The sequence below is a fragment of the Mesocricetus auratus genome, unplaced genomic scaffold (assembly GCF_017639785.1).
Source record: "Mesocricetus auratus isolate SY011 unplaced genomic scaffold, BCM_Maur_2.0 Super-Scaffold_100013, whole genome shotgun sequence".
Taxonomy (NCBI): domain Eukaryota; kingdom Metazoa; phylum Chordata; class Mammalia; order Rodentia; family Cricetidae; genus Mesocricetus; species Mesocricetus auratus.
The window spans coordinates 9,605,213-9,619,689 of record NW_024429196.1 but is presented as its reverse complement, the minus strand read 5'-3'; the positions used below and the strand labels follow the sequence as shown (position 1 = coordinate 9,619,689).

Below are 14,477 nucleotides of genomic sequence, written 5' to 3'. Positions count from 1 at the left end.
AGGTAATGTGAGCATTTCTTTCTGAGCTGAGTTGTGGTCCTGAAAGAGCTCTGACTGGCTCTAAAGTAAACTCTGTTGTTTTAGACAAACTCTAATTATGTAGTTCAGGCTGACCCCAAACTCATGATCCTCTTGTCTCAGTCTCTTTCTCCTCTCCTCTCCTCCCCTCCCCTCCCCTTTCCTCCCCTCCCCTCCCCTCCCCTCTCCTCTCCTCTCCTCCCCTTTCCTCCCCTCCCCTCTACTCCCCTCCCTTTCCCCTGCTTGGCTCTGCCATTCCCTTCCCCTTATCCTTCCTTCCCTCCCTCCCTCCCTCCTTCCCTCCCTCCCTCCCTCCCTCCCTCCCTCCCTCCCTCCCTCCTTCCTTCCTTCCTTCCTTCCTCTTTATCTCTGTCTCTGTGTGTGTGTCTTTTCCCATTTATTTATACATTATCAGGGTGTGTTCATGAAAAGTGGTCAATTTCTTTGTGCATAAACTAAATTCATAGTGTAATGATATGTCCAGCTTAGATTTTCTTCAAAGTTCACTGAGACTTTAAGGATTCTTGGGAAAGAGTAGCTACACCCTTGGTTTCTATAGGATCATTACTCAAGCCTTTGCCATCATTTCCACACTCCTGATTTTTAGTGATCACCTTCATAGGCCTTTACAAAATATTCAGTCTAATCCTTCCACATAAGCTAATTTCATAGTGAAACTACATATACATAGAGATCGCTGTACACTCCAGTCTGCTTCAGTCTCTTGAATGCTGGGATCATAGACACATCCCATCATGCTCAGCTTACTTTAGACTTTAATAAAGGAGCAGAGCCAGTGTAGAAAGTCAGGCAGATGTATACTTCTGAGGACTGTTGTTGGCTTGCCTCAGAGTGGTATTTCTTGGAGTGTTTCATGGAGCACAGCGTCCAGACTGTTTGTGAAGTGGGCACTGGTGGTGTTGTCAAGTGAGTGGAAATATTACATTGACTAAATGGTCTATCTCAAACCTAATGGACCTTGCAAGCTTCCATGGCTGTGTGTGGTCAGCAGTGCTTGCCATGGTCCTGTGCAAATTGTGACTTGTGACTATCATTCCACTTGTGAATTTTGATATTTTCTGAGTATCAGCCACAAGTGATGCCAGACACTAAGGATATAGTTATAAATGGGATTGGCGATGTTTATATGTAGAATGTAAGCACAAGTGAACAAAAGGAATTGTTCGGTCACAAGGGCTTAAGAGAATGACCCCTAGAGTCAGGTGGCCCAACTTTAATACTAGGTGGGTCTGACTTTTGCATCTTCCTGATGGTGGAAGGGCATGTAGCCTCTGTCCTTCATGCTCCATGCCCACAGAGAAGTGACAATCATATCTGCCTCATAGGAATGGTTGTGACAAGAACAGTAATTATGAGTGCCTGCAGGACTAGACAGACTATATACAGATGCTATCAGATTTGTTCATACAATGAAAATAGCTGAATCCTGTGATTCAAGCTGAAGGTTCCTATATATGCTAACTGATGGAATGCCTTGCAGTAGAAACTTCATGTATGTGAGAAATAGTAAGCTATGCATAAGGTGGGCAGAGAGTATGAGGAAAAGTAAGCAAAGGCATGGGATACCCTAATTTACAATCCCTGAGCAGTATCAAGTGTTCTAAGGACTTTGGACTTCAGTCTTACACCATAGCTTGGGAATTATCAGGCTTTCTGCTTAGGACTGACAGGTCTAGCGCTACATTCTCAGTTCTGAGGGTTTTGTACTTAGCGTTAACCATGGATCAGGGCATCCTTGGGTTTCTCCAGCCTTCAGGTGGCCCATTGTAGACTTATCCTCATTGTCACAAGATCATAACTCCTAATAACTCACCTATAATCCATCCATCCATCTACTGTTTCATCCATTCATCCATCCACTCATCCATCCACTCATCCATCTACTCATCCATCTACCCATCCATCCATCCATCCATCTACCCATTCATCCATTCATCCATCCACTCATCCACCCATCCATCTACCCACCCATCCATCCACCAATCTGCCAGCCATCCAGCCATCCAGCCATCCATTCATCATTTGGTTTGTCCATCTTCTTAGTTCTGGTAAACCTGGAGACTCTTTCTCAAAACTAATGAGATTAGAAAACTAGTACAGCATGTGCTAGAGGTTATAGCCAGGGCAGTTATGCAAGGAGATGAAATCTGAGACTTTCAGATTAGAAAGGAAAAAAACAGCCATCTCTGTGTGCAGATGGCATTATTTTATATAAAGAAAATTCTTAAGAATCCATTAGAGTATGAGAGATAATGAGCAAATTCGCAAGATTATAAGATATAAAACCAATGTTAAAAAATCAGTTGTATTTTTTAAAACTTTAAATGAATAATGTAAAATGAAATTTTTTCCAAGTAGTGGCACAACAAGAATAGGAATAAATTTAGCACATGTCAAAGGAAATATTCTTCACTATGGAATATCATTGAACTAAAAAAAGAAAAACCAAACAAATAATTGTGAAAACATCCCACTCAGTACTTCTAGCAGGGCATAATGGCATATGCCAACAAACCCAGCATGCAAAAGGTGAAGATATGAAGAGTGGTGAGTTTGAGACCAGGCTGGACTACATATTGAAGCTCTGTCTCATAATTTAAAAAATAAATTCAATTCTTGTCCAATTAATTCACAAATTTGATTTAGTCTTTATAAAACTTCAGTTGGATCCTTTGCTGTTAATACTATGATTGATGTGGAAAATCAGTGGAGCCAGGGCAGCCACAACAGGATGAAAGAGAACAAAACAGAAGGTTCAGCCTTCTCATGTAAAATTACTACAGTAGTCAGGACCAGGCATCAGGTTAGAAATGAAGGCACATGGGGTATAATTGAGGGTCTAGAAATAAATCCATACATTTGTGGTCAATTGATTTTTGCCAGTTTAGCAAAAACAGTTCCAAGGGGAAAGAGCGGTGTCTTTAGCACAGGGGGGGGGGAAGAGACTGAGAGAGAGAGAGAGAGAGTGAGAGAGAGAGAGACAGAGAGACAGAGACAGAGAGAGACAGAGACAGAGACAGAGAGAGAGAGAGAGAGAGAGAGAGAGAGAGAGAGAGAGAGAGAGAGAGAGAGAGAGAGACTAAGCTAGTATATACTTTTTGGAAATCTCAAAAATGCTGACTGTGGCTCTTGTCACCTCCATTAGCATACCTCCTCACTCCTAGGCTTCCTTAATAATTTAGAAGATTGAAAATTGCTTTTTGAAACACATGCTCCTTCAAGTGACAACCCAGGTTTTCTTTCTGTTGGGAAACTGTTCCTGGGGAACAGGCTGTTCCTTACACTGCAAAGTCTTATTGATATGTTTTAGGCAAATATCGTGGTTTGAGCCTAAGCACAGGGCTCATTTGGATGAGTCTAAGCAGTATTTGTTTTTCCTCTTACAAGGTGTGTGTGTGTGTGTGAGAGAGAGGGGGGAGGGAGGGAGGGGGAGAGACAGAGACAGAGAGAGTATGATGTGTACATGTGCACGTGTGCATGTGTTCGTTTATGTGTGTGTATGTGTGTATGTGTAATTCTGTGTGTATGTGTATATATGTATGAGTGTGTGCATGTATATGTGTGTGCAGATGTGCACACATTCTTTGTTGAGTCAGAGTTTTCTGTAATTTTCTCACTGTGTATCGCTGGCTGGCCTGGAATTCAGTTTGTAGACCAGGTTGGCCTCTAATGGTGAGTCAGATTTTTAAAGTTATGGTTGAGGGTCACTAGCTAAAATGTTCAACCTTTTCTTATCTGGAATATAGGCAATCTGTCACAGACAGTGAAAACTTAAAATTCTTGTTTTCTCTGACTGAGTTGGCATGGAGCAAGAGAATGCTCTCTTTTCTCTAGCCTCAGTTAATACCTCTTGGTGTAAGCAGTTGTGTATGTGTATATGTGTTGTTGTTGTTTATTTTTGACCCATGAGCTGGGAGCTGCTTGGTTATATTTTATTATATACATGGAGAATTGTTTTTGGAGTTTTGAGAAAAAAAGTTTATATTTCCAGTGTTAAATGTGGCTATTCCGGAAGAGGTATCTTAAATCTAGAACACAGGTTCACAGGGTTTTAAAATTTACTGTTTTGAAAAAATGAGGGTTAAAAAGATAGCTCATCAAGTAAAGGAGCCTACTGCCAAGCTGGGTTGATGACCTAGTTCAAATCCTAGGACCTAGATGATAGAAGGAAGAAGGAGAGAATTGACTTCTACAAGCTGCCCTGTAATATCCACAAGCACACTTTGGCACACAGGTGCCCACACATATATAAGCCCATGCAAATAAATTTTTAAAATGTAATAAAAAACTATAAAAATATTATTAATTTTGTGAGCTACTTGATGAGATGTTATATGCTGTCTTTATGGAAGCCCTTACTTTAAATCCTGGGTGTGTTTCATTTTGCTTTTTAATTTTGTTTTCAGTTGGTTTAGTACTTTAGTGTCTATCAACTTGCAATCACAGGAGAACTGAGTGGTTATCTAGGAGAAATTGTTTGACCTTCGGCCCAACCTGTTCACTTTGCTCCAGGGCTGTGCTAAAGACTCCTTTCGATTGCTTGATATTTCAAGAGTAGGAGAAAGTACTACAAAGACAAAGGGTTGGGAAGTGTCTGCTGGGCACTAAACCCTAGATCCAGGCTGCAGCAGGCGTCACCATGGCCAGGGCCAGGACAGGTCAGTGCCTTTGTTCTGCTGTTCTTCTCAGAGCTGCTGTGGGTAGCAGGTGCTGTTAACATGCAGCTGCCTTGATGGAGGAGTTCCGATTCCATCTGCTTAGGGTGGATCTGTGCAAATCTCTTTGTTTCTCAGAAACATCTTATTTGTCTTGGGCAGTAGCCAGGCCTCTAATGTGGGTGGTGTGTGCTGTGTCGTAAACCTCAGGCCCCAGAGCCCAAGCCTTGCCTTGCTGTCAGCTCAGACGTTTGTGTGACGCCAGCCTGAAGCTTGTGGGAGAATTCAGGGTAGAATGAAGGAATGTGCTCTCGCCTGTGTGGACAGATGGCTGAGGTAGGGTGAGCTGGTGACATGAAAGGACATCAGAAGAGGCCAGGTAAGGGACTTGGAGCTTTCCTAAGTAGTGCTATGGAGTTACGTTTGGACAGCTGCTTGGTGCTCCATGGGCTGGGGGAGGCCTTCTGCAGTCACCCGTTTTTATCCTGCCAAGGATGGTTAGATGCTGATGGTGCAGTTGGCTTCTAAGTAAAATTGTATGTCTGTCTTCCCTCCTGACTTCTTTCTCTCCTCTCCCCCTACATTTCCCTCCATCCCTCCTTCCCTCTGCTGTCAGCTACCAAAAATATCAAGGCTATCCAACATATCCAACTCTCTAGCAGGCAAAATGAACCAGAATATAGCCTTTATAGAAGAATCACTCTTTTAAAATCTTTTATTAAATCTAATTAATCACTAGGCCTAATTTATAGGAAACTTTATCGTGGGAAGGGAAGGAGGAACCATGAACGACTGAGATACACCTTTGTGCTTCTGAATGCCACTCCTGTGTAGGTACTCTCTCCCTGTCCCTGTCCCAGTCTCTCCCTCACACACACTCCCTGGACCTTGTACCCTACCCTACCTATAATTGCATGAAAAATAGGTCGAATGAGCTCTGAAGGGCAAATAGAATGTGCACTGCAGTAAAGTAAGAGCTTGACTCCAAATTGGAACAGGTCTTAGTGTTTCTCATTTCAGTTTCTTTGGATTGTTTCACTAATTCTCTTTCGCTGGGCTTAAGACTTTTCAAACATTCTTTGGCCCTGGGAGGGAGTTGTATAACCATAAAACTTGAAAATCCTGGCCCTGGAATAAATGTTCCTTTAAAACCCCAAGGACAGAAAATTGAATACAGCTGTGCAGAAGAAAGAAAGAAAGAAAAAAAAAAAGAAGCAGAACGCTGGTTCCAGGCTACAGGCATCCTGACCAACTTTCCCAGGTCACTTGGGCTGTGGTTCCTTGGAGATGGGAGACAGGGTGCTGCCTCAGAGGAGGGCCAGGACTTCCTGAGAGCTGTGCTGTTGCTGGGCGGGGTGCAGGCAGCTCTCTTCTTGATTGTCCTCTGCTCAGGCTGTGGTCCTCCCTCTAGAGGATTGGGGTTTCTAGGTCATTTTGTGAGACATCATGATTCCACGGGACTTACATGCTCTAGTCAAGTAAACTCAGAGCTGAAATGCAGCCCCTCACCTCCATCCCGGGTCCCCTCTGCTCCTGTGGCCATGAAGCTTCGTTGTCCAGTATGAAAAGTCTTCCAAATGTGGTCCTGAAAACAAGGCATCCCCCTCCTATAACCTTAGCCCAAGTATGAGAGCCAGGATGTCTATTCTGATGTTTGCCTGTTGGGTCTCTCTATTTGGGCTGTGGTTCTCAGGGAGCAGCCACCATGGGCCCTAACCCTGTGGCAGCCTGGCATTAATCACTTCTCTCTTTGTCAGAGCGTGTAACTATTATTTGTACTTCTTCCTCTACAAGATTAGATTACTGTAATTTTCATATCCTGGATGGCCCACTAGGGATTTCAATTAATACTTGTTGGTACAGGAAGCAGTCTCATGTTTCTGGGCAGAAAGGAGTAAACTTGCCTGCTTGGCCATCATCTGAACACATTAGGCAGGGCCTCTCTGAAAAGCGATCCTGCCTTGAGGACTTACCATATCAGATAGCTGTCCATGAAGGTTGCCGTGCCTCTCGTGAGTACAGTCCCTGTGAGGTGGATTTGCTTAACTGATGCCAGGCCTGTGGGATAAGAATGCATGGAGAGAGCCAGGGAGCTCCGGACTGACATCAGACTGTTTAATGAGAAAACTCTTCCCCAAAGAGGCTCTTTGGAAGGGGGCTGACTAATTCAGCCATGTGGGATCATCTGCCCAGAACCACTTGGGGTATGATCACAAGGTGGGAAGCAAGAGCACCATAAGAGTGAAAATCTGCCTTCAAAACACTCTTAAATTTGGTATTTTTTCCTATGGAATGTATATCTCTGTGTGTGTGTGTGTAGGCTACAGGCATAAGGTGTCTTCCTCAGTCACTCTCCATTTTAGTTTATGAAATAAACTTCCTCACTGAACCTTGAGCTCACCTATTAGGTTAGACTGACCAGCTAGTGAGGCCCAGTGGTCCTCCTGCCTCTGCTTGTCTAGTGTTAGAGCAACTTTTATGTGGGTACTGGGGATCAAACCCTTGTCTTCATGCTTGCATAGCAAGCACTTTGCGAACTATGCTCTTTCCTAACCCTAGAACTTATACCACTGTAGTCTTTTAGCAAGTATTTATTGAACCTATCTGTAGGCACTGTTCTAGTCTCTGGAGACAGACAACAGGCCACAAAATGGACAAAAACGTCTGTCCTCACATATGTTGTGTTTCGTGCGCTAGTGTCTCAGTGGAGCCATGAGCAGATGCATGGGTGGAAAGGGAGTCATGAGGAGGAAGTCTGTAGTAACTGTGGTCATGCAAATATATTGACTTCCTCCCTTTCTCCCATACAATGGACCTTGCGTTCTCTCCTACTGCGACATGGACCATGTGTGCTTTTGAGCCAATCCTCAATCTTTGTGCATAGTCATGGGTAACTCACCTGGCATCAGGACTCAGCTGGTCACTTCAGATCTTTGAAGGGCTGGTCTGCTACACCAGGTCCTTAGAGAGGGAAGATCAAGTGTGCCTTGTTCTTCTATCTCTGTTTTGTTTTGTTTTCCTGTCTATTGAGTCTCCTTGCTTCCCACTTGTTTCATGGAACCCACCTCTCTTGTGCACCCTTCCTTTCTGGGTCCCTTCCTTTCCCTCAGTCCCACCCCTGGAAGCTGTTGTGGTTCTGCTTTGGGGAATTTGAGATGGTGCTTTGCCTGGGAATGACAGAATCTTGGTTCTTGTAAAATGGACTGCAGCCACAGAAGGAGGCTTCATCCAGGCCAGTGATTTTCAGTGCCTGGACACAAACCAAACCTTCCCTAATGGCAGGGAAATGAGAACTCTAAGAAACAGAAGTACATGTTTGGTTAAACTAAATTTCAGCTGCCTTCTATATCTTCTCATTGCTTATATTTCTTCAACTTGTACTGTTGGGGACCTGTGTTCCCAATGCCCAGGTGAAGCCACAGACACATGCAAGGTGTGACAATACAGTGCCATAGAATGAGTGTACAGTGGAAGGTTCGGTGCTGTAACATACTGTACTGTGGAGAACTAAGTAGGATTATTATGCTGTGGAGGGAATGAGCATCATACAATGACTATACTGTGTAATATCCAGCACCATAGATTGTTGAGCCATGAAATGTTCATCGCTGTATGATTACTATATTGTGGAGAGTCCAGTGCTATGGAATGACTGTACCATGGAGGGTCCAGGGCTATAGAATGACTATATGATGGTGAGTACAGTTATGGTGTAGATAGTATAGTGGAGGGCCCAGTACTGTAAAATGACTGTACCATGGAAGTCCCTAAGCTATAGAATACTGTACCATGGTGGGTACAGCTCTCTAGAATGACTTTACTGTAGGAGTCTATCTCTGTAGAATGACTGCACCAGGGAGGATTACTGTATTATGGAGTGTGCAGTGATGTAGAATTACTGTTCTGTAGAATGCCCAGTGCTGTAGGGTGTACAATAGAGGGTAATTTAACTTACACTACCATAGAAAATTGAGACTGCAGAATTACTGGATTATGGAATATCCATTGTTGTAGAGTGGTTGTACTGTGGAGTATCCTGGACTATTGGATGGCTATATAATGAAGGGTCTAGCACTATAGAATGATTGTATCTTAGATGTTCCATGGATGTAGAGTGACTATATCATGGAGTATCTAGCAATTTAGAATGAATATGTCATATAGGATTCACTCAGGAGAATGAACATACTGTACAGGGTCCAGCTTTGTAGAATGATTGTAGAGTTAAGAGTTCAGAACTATAGAGTGACTATGTTCTGGAGAGTTCCACTCTGTAGAACGATGGTACTATGGAGGGTCTACATGTATATAATAACAGTAGTACTGAAGGTCCAGAACTTCAACATGACTGTCCAGTGGAGAGTTCAGCACTGTTAACTATACCATGTAAGGTCCAGTGCTGTAGACTGACTGTACCATGCTATGTCCAGTGCTATAGAATAGCTGTACCTTGAAAGATCCAGTATTGCTGAGTGTCCAGGGCTATAAAATGACTATACCATGGAGGGTCCAGTTCTGTAAATAAACTGTACTGTGGAGAGCCCACCTCTGTAGAATGATGGTTCTGAGGAGGGCCGAGTTCAGTAGAATGACTGCACTGTCAAATGTCCAGAAGTGTAGAATGACTGTTTTTTACATGGCCCAGTGCTGCAGGATGACTGTACTCTACACAGTAGAATGACTGTACTATACATGGCCCAGTGCTGCAGGATGACTGTATTCTACACAGTAGAATGACTGTACTATACATGGCCCAGTGCTGCAGGATGACTGTACTCTACACAGTAGAATGACTGTACTATACATGGCCCAGTGCTGCAGGATGACTGTACTCTACACAGTAGAATGACTGTACTATACATGGCCCAGTGCTGCAGGATGACTGTATTCTACACAGTAGAATGACTGTACTATACATGGCCCAGTGCTGCAGGATGACTGTACTCTACACAATAGAATGGCTGTACTATACATGGTCCAGTGCTGTAGGATGGCTGTACTCTACACAATAGAATGACTGTACTATACATGGTCCAGTGCTCTAGGATGGCTGTACTCTACACAGTAGAATGACTATACTATACATGGTCCAGTGCTGCAGGATGACTGTATTTTACACAACAGAATGACTGTACTATACATGGTCCAGTGCTGCAGGATGACTGTACTCTATACTATAGAATGATTGTACTCTGAAGGATCCAGTACTTTAGCATAAGTGTGTTATGCAGTGTCCAGTGTCATAGAATGACTGTACCTTGGAGTGTCCCCCTCTGTAGAATGACTATACTGTCAGAGGTTCAGCAGTGTAGAATGACTATCCTGTGCATGGTTCAGTGCTACAGAATGACTGTACTATTCAGGATCCAGCACCGTAAACTTATTGTACTATGTAGTATTTAGTGCTGTAGAACTGTCTTACTGTATATGTCTCTAGAATATTTGTACGTGGGGTGTCTATCACTTTATGATGACTGTACTTTGGAGTATCCGGTCCAAAGTAGAATGACTGTACTGTGGAGGATTCAGAGCTGTAAAATTACTGTGGATGATTACAATGATACAGACTTACTGTACCATTGCAGTGTTGTCCAGTGACTTTTCTCTGTGGATTCCTTGATGTAAAATTATTACACATTGAGCGTCCAGTGTTGCTGAGTAACTCTAGCATGCATGATCCTGTGTTATGCATATTCACTGTTGTTGGATGACTCTACTGTGCAGGATCTAGTGTTGTAGAATGAGTATTTCATGCAGGGTCCAGTGCTGTAGAATAAGAGTATGGTAGAATGTCCAGTGCTATAGAATGACTGTACTGTGGAGAGTCCAGCAACGTAGAATAACTGTGCTATGTGTGGTCCAATGCTGTAGAATGACTATTGTAGTGGGGACAGTTCTGTAGGATTACTGTACTGTAGAGTGTCAAGTGCTGTGGAATTATTATACTATTGAGGGTCTAGCTCTATGGATTTACCATGTTGCTGGTTCCCCTCATTATATGTTTACTGGGCTCTTGAATTACCATGATACACCCATCGCTTTTTTATGGACAGGGTAAGACTGGACCCCTCCTGGGTTGCAGTATATGCCCTGGATGGTGCACATCTCTGAGAGCATGTTCTTCAAAGACCACCTCACTGCCCCAGTATCCAGTGTGTATAATGCTGCTGGTATCCTTGGCCACGGCACAAGAGCTTCCCTTTTTCTGGCAATCCTTGGGAAGAACAGATCCATCATGCTCTTCATTCATGTTGATGTCTAGGCCCAGCAAAGGAAATCTCCATGGTGCTGTGCCTGGTGATGTCAGTAGCTCTGTGGAAAGGAGAAGACCTGGCAATTCTTTGCTAGTGCAGGAAATCCTGTCTCATTTGGGTATGTCCATCAGCTCTGCCTCAGTTGAGAAGAGCCTCTGTGGTTCTGCCATGCCATGCCTGCTGTTTCAAAGAGACAGAAAGTCCCTATTTTTAGATATCTAACGGCCTAACTGGAGAATGTCACACTTCGTACATCTCTAGTTACTCTTACCCTGGCGTCCAGGAATGCAATGTTGGTCCAGCCGAAAGTGAGGCTGTGTCCCTGGAGCCTGGGCCAGGCTCACCCTTGGCAAACTACCATTTCATTTTGATCATGAGGCCAGCACTGTCTGGGCCGAGCCTTGCAGCACAGCCATTGCTCTGGAGCTGCCGCTTGGGAGAATGGGCTGAGTCATTTGCTCAACCCACTGACTTATAAATGACCCTGGGGCTCAAAAGACCTTCATCTGAGGCCAGTTAAGTTTGCCAGAAGCTTTCAGATCAAGAGCACAGACAGACGACAGACAGACAGACTCCACAGATTGACTGAATGTGCGGGAGAGCAGATTGACTGGAAACCATCACTACTGAAGAAGACATTTGTCTTTTAAATAGATACTCACAAGAAAAATGACTGTGGTATAGATGACCACAGTGTTAGACCCACACTGATGTGTACGCATAGATGTTAGGAGACTATGCATGGCCCTGTCAGAACCCTAAGCTCTCTGAAAAACAAAAAGAATGAATCCAAGTCCTGTCCTGCCACAGCAGGAATCAGGGTAGTATGCAGTATGGTTGTGTAGCCTTTCATCCCCTGGAAATGAGCAGCTTTAAAAAGACTTCCAGCTATTGCTCAAGTTCATTGCCATTAGAAAGCAGGTCTTGTCAGAAGGCACAAGACTTAGGTGTATTATGGCCTTGTTTTCCCTGTCCTGGTCAGGCTCTGATGTCACTGTTATTTTAGAACAAGAAAGGACATAATGAGACCAAGGCTACTATCCAGAATCATCTGGACAGCTCTACCTAGTTCATTCTCTGCATTATGTATTGATTGATGATCCTGAGAAGAAGCAGAGTATCTTGTGGTTGCATTAAAACATCTAGGGGCTTGGAAATGTGCTATCCTCAGAACCTAGATAAAGAATCTGAGTGAGGCAGCACACACTTAAAAACCGTGTCAGGAAGGAGAGCCAAGAGCATCCCTGAAGTTCACTGGACAGTCTGCTGTGTTTAATGGCAGTCCTGGGGCTCAAAGAGGAAAAACAAAACAAGCTGGATGACACCTCAGAAGGGATGACATCCAAGGCTGACTTCTGGCTACCACTTGCATGTGCAACACACAAATGTGTACATGCGACCACACACATAAAACAAAATAAAGCAAGGAAAAGGATCAAGGAGGGAGGGAGAGAGCAAATGAGGGAGGAGAGGAAAGAGAGAGAGAGAGAATGAATGAATGAATGAATGAATGAATGAATGAATCTACTCATAGTGCTTTTAATGCTGATGTTAGGGCTTCATATCACAAACATTTGTTCTGTGGATGGAGTGGCTAACTGACTCACGTTCTGCAGGTACTAAGGATCACCGGTTCCCTGCCCTTTCAGAACTGGGGAGAGTTTAGTGGAATTTTAAGGATGGTGAGGGCTTTCCTAAGTGAGAATGAGATAAAGACCTTCACAGGAGACAGGAGCACCTTACTTCAGCAGCCTGACTTGTTTGGCTTCTCAGGGTATGCACAAGCCACAAAAGAGGTGTAACGGTTCCTGCAATGGATCTGGTAGACATCCATTCTCATTTTTGTTTTCTGCTACTAGCATGGGTGATGCCTGGAGAAATCCCTCCTATACTCAAAGGGCAAATCAGTTCTTGATCTATAACGAGATCACCTCTAAGTTCAATGTAGTTTCTCAAGTATTTATAAAAGACCAGATCTTTTCTTTAGACAATATAGTGTTAAAACTTGGCTAACGAGGTGAAGAGTAACTGTTACCTACTTGTCTGGTGGAGGCAGCTCCTGAGAGGTCTACACTGAAAACCAAAGCTTGGGAGGATACCAGGGCAGGGAAGCTGTTGAAGGTCCATCTGGAAGCAGCAGACTGGATGGTCTGAGTAGTGGCTATGAGGAAGAGAAGAGCTTGGGGGCTCCTGTCGCAGTTCTGCCTTAAACAGACAAGAAGGCTGATGCTCACATAGTAAGGCTTGGTGCTTCCAGAGATTCTACAGTTAGGGGATGGACCTGACGCCCGCTTTGGGGGACAGAGATGCAGGAGTGAAGGGTCATCAGTAGGAGAACAGTATTAATTTCTGCAGTCAGTCAGCAGATGTGTGTGACATTATTTGTCCTGTGTTTCCTGTGACTGGGAGACATCCTGGGAGGCTGGGGTGATGGCTCAGTGGATAAAAGGCTTGCTGCACAAATGTGAAGACCCCAGTTCAGTCCTCAGCACCTATGTAAAAAGTAAGTCACGTGTACCTGTAACCCTAGGATTTGGCATGGAGACAGGAGGATTGGAGACTGGAGTTTGCTGGCTGTCAGCCTAGACAAAACAAAACAAAAAACCAGTACGATTTAGGTTTGGTGAGAGACCCTGCCTCAAGAGAATAAGGCAGAGAGTGGCAGGGGAGTCCTTCTCTGACCTCTGTGTGTGCTCATGGGTTCACACAAGCAGCACATAAGTATATATACACACACAGACATGTGTACACACACAGAGCAAGTAAAAATAAAAGTAATCAATACAAAGACTCCTTACTCAATGTCCCGGTGGGAAAAACTATGGAGCAGGATTCCATCCAGGACACTGCCATTGGCACAGTCGGTAGATGAATAGAGAGTCATGTAACAAGGATTCCCTTGTTTCCCTCTGTAGCCTGCTTACTGCACCCTTGACCTCTGCTCGTCACTACCTGCTCTCTGTTTCCTAGGACTTGGGAGGCAGAGGCAGGTGAATCTCTAAGTTTGACACCAGCCTGGTCTACATAGTGAATTCCGGGACAGCCAGGGCTACACAGAGAAATCCTGTCTCAGAAAAAACAAACAAAAGACAGGCTTGGGAGGTAGCTCAGTGGGAAGAGCACTTGCTGTGCAAGCAAGAGGACCACAGACTCCTCAGCATGTAAAAACCTCGTGTTCCCCTAACCCCAGTATTGAGAGAGGGGAGACAGGCAGACGCTGGGGCCTCACTGGACAGACAGGCAACTGACCTGAAACAGCGTAAGCTTCCAGTTTAGTGAGAACCTGGCTGCCTCGTGCAATAAGGTCGAAAACCACACAGGAAGGCACCCAATGTCCTCCACGGGCCTCAAATGTGTGCCAGTGGACATACATACCTGTGCACACACAGGCATACATTGCACACATAACACCAACAAGCATCTAGACAAGAGAAAACAAACCTAAAGATGAGGGAAACACTAAGTTTGTAAGAGAGACAGTAAGACGGGGATCGCAACTCAAATTAGACGCCAGAGTGGTGCTGGAAAT

General features: G+C 44.2%; 1 protein-coding gene across 3 annotated transcripts in view; it reads left to right on the top strand.

Annotated features, from left to right (window-relative positions):
• Svil (supervillin) overlaps positions 1-14,477 on the top strand; it is a 193,409-nt gene that overhangs the window by 56,238 nt on the left and 122,694 nt on the right. The window contains exon 1 of one of the 3 annotated variants that reach the window (XM_040755346.1): positions 4,970-5,073. The exons of the other annotated variants lie outside the window; for them this stretch is intronic. Coding sequence (XP_040611280.1) covers positions 5,049-5,073 — 25 coding nt within the window. The 5' untranslated portion in view covers positions 4,970-5,048. Of the gene's footprint in view, positions 1-4,969; positions 5,074-14,477 lie in introns of those variants that run through there. 3 annotated transcript variants of the gene reach the window in all.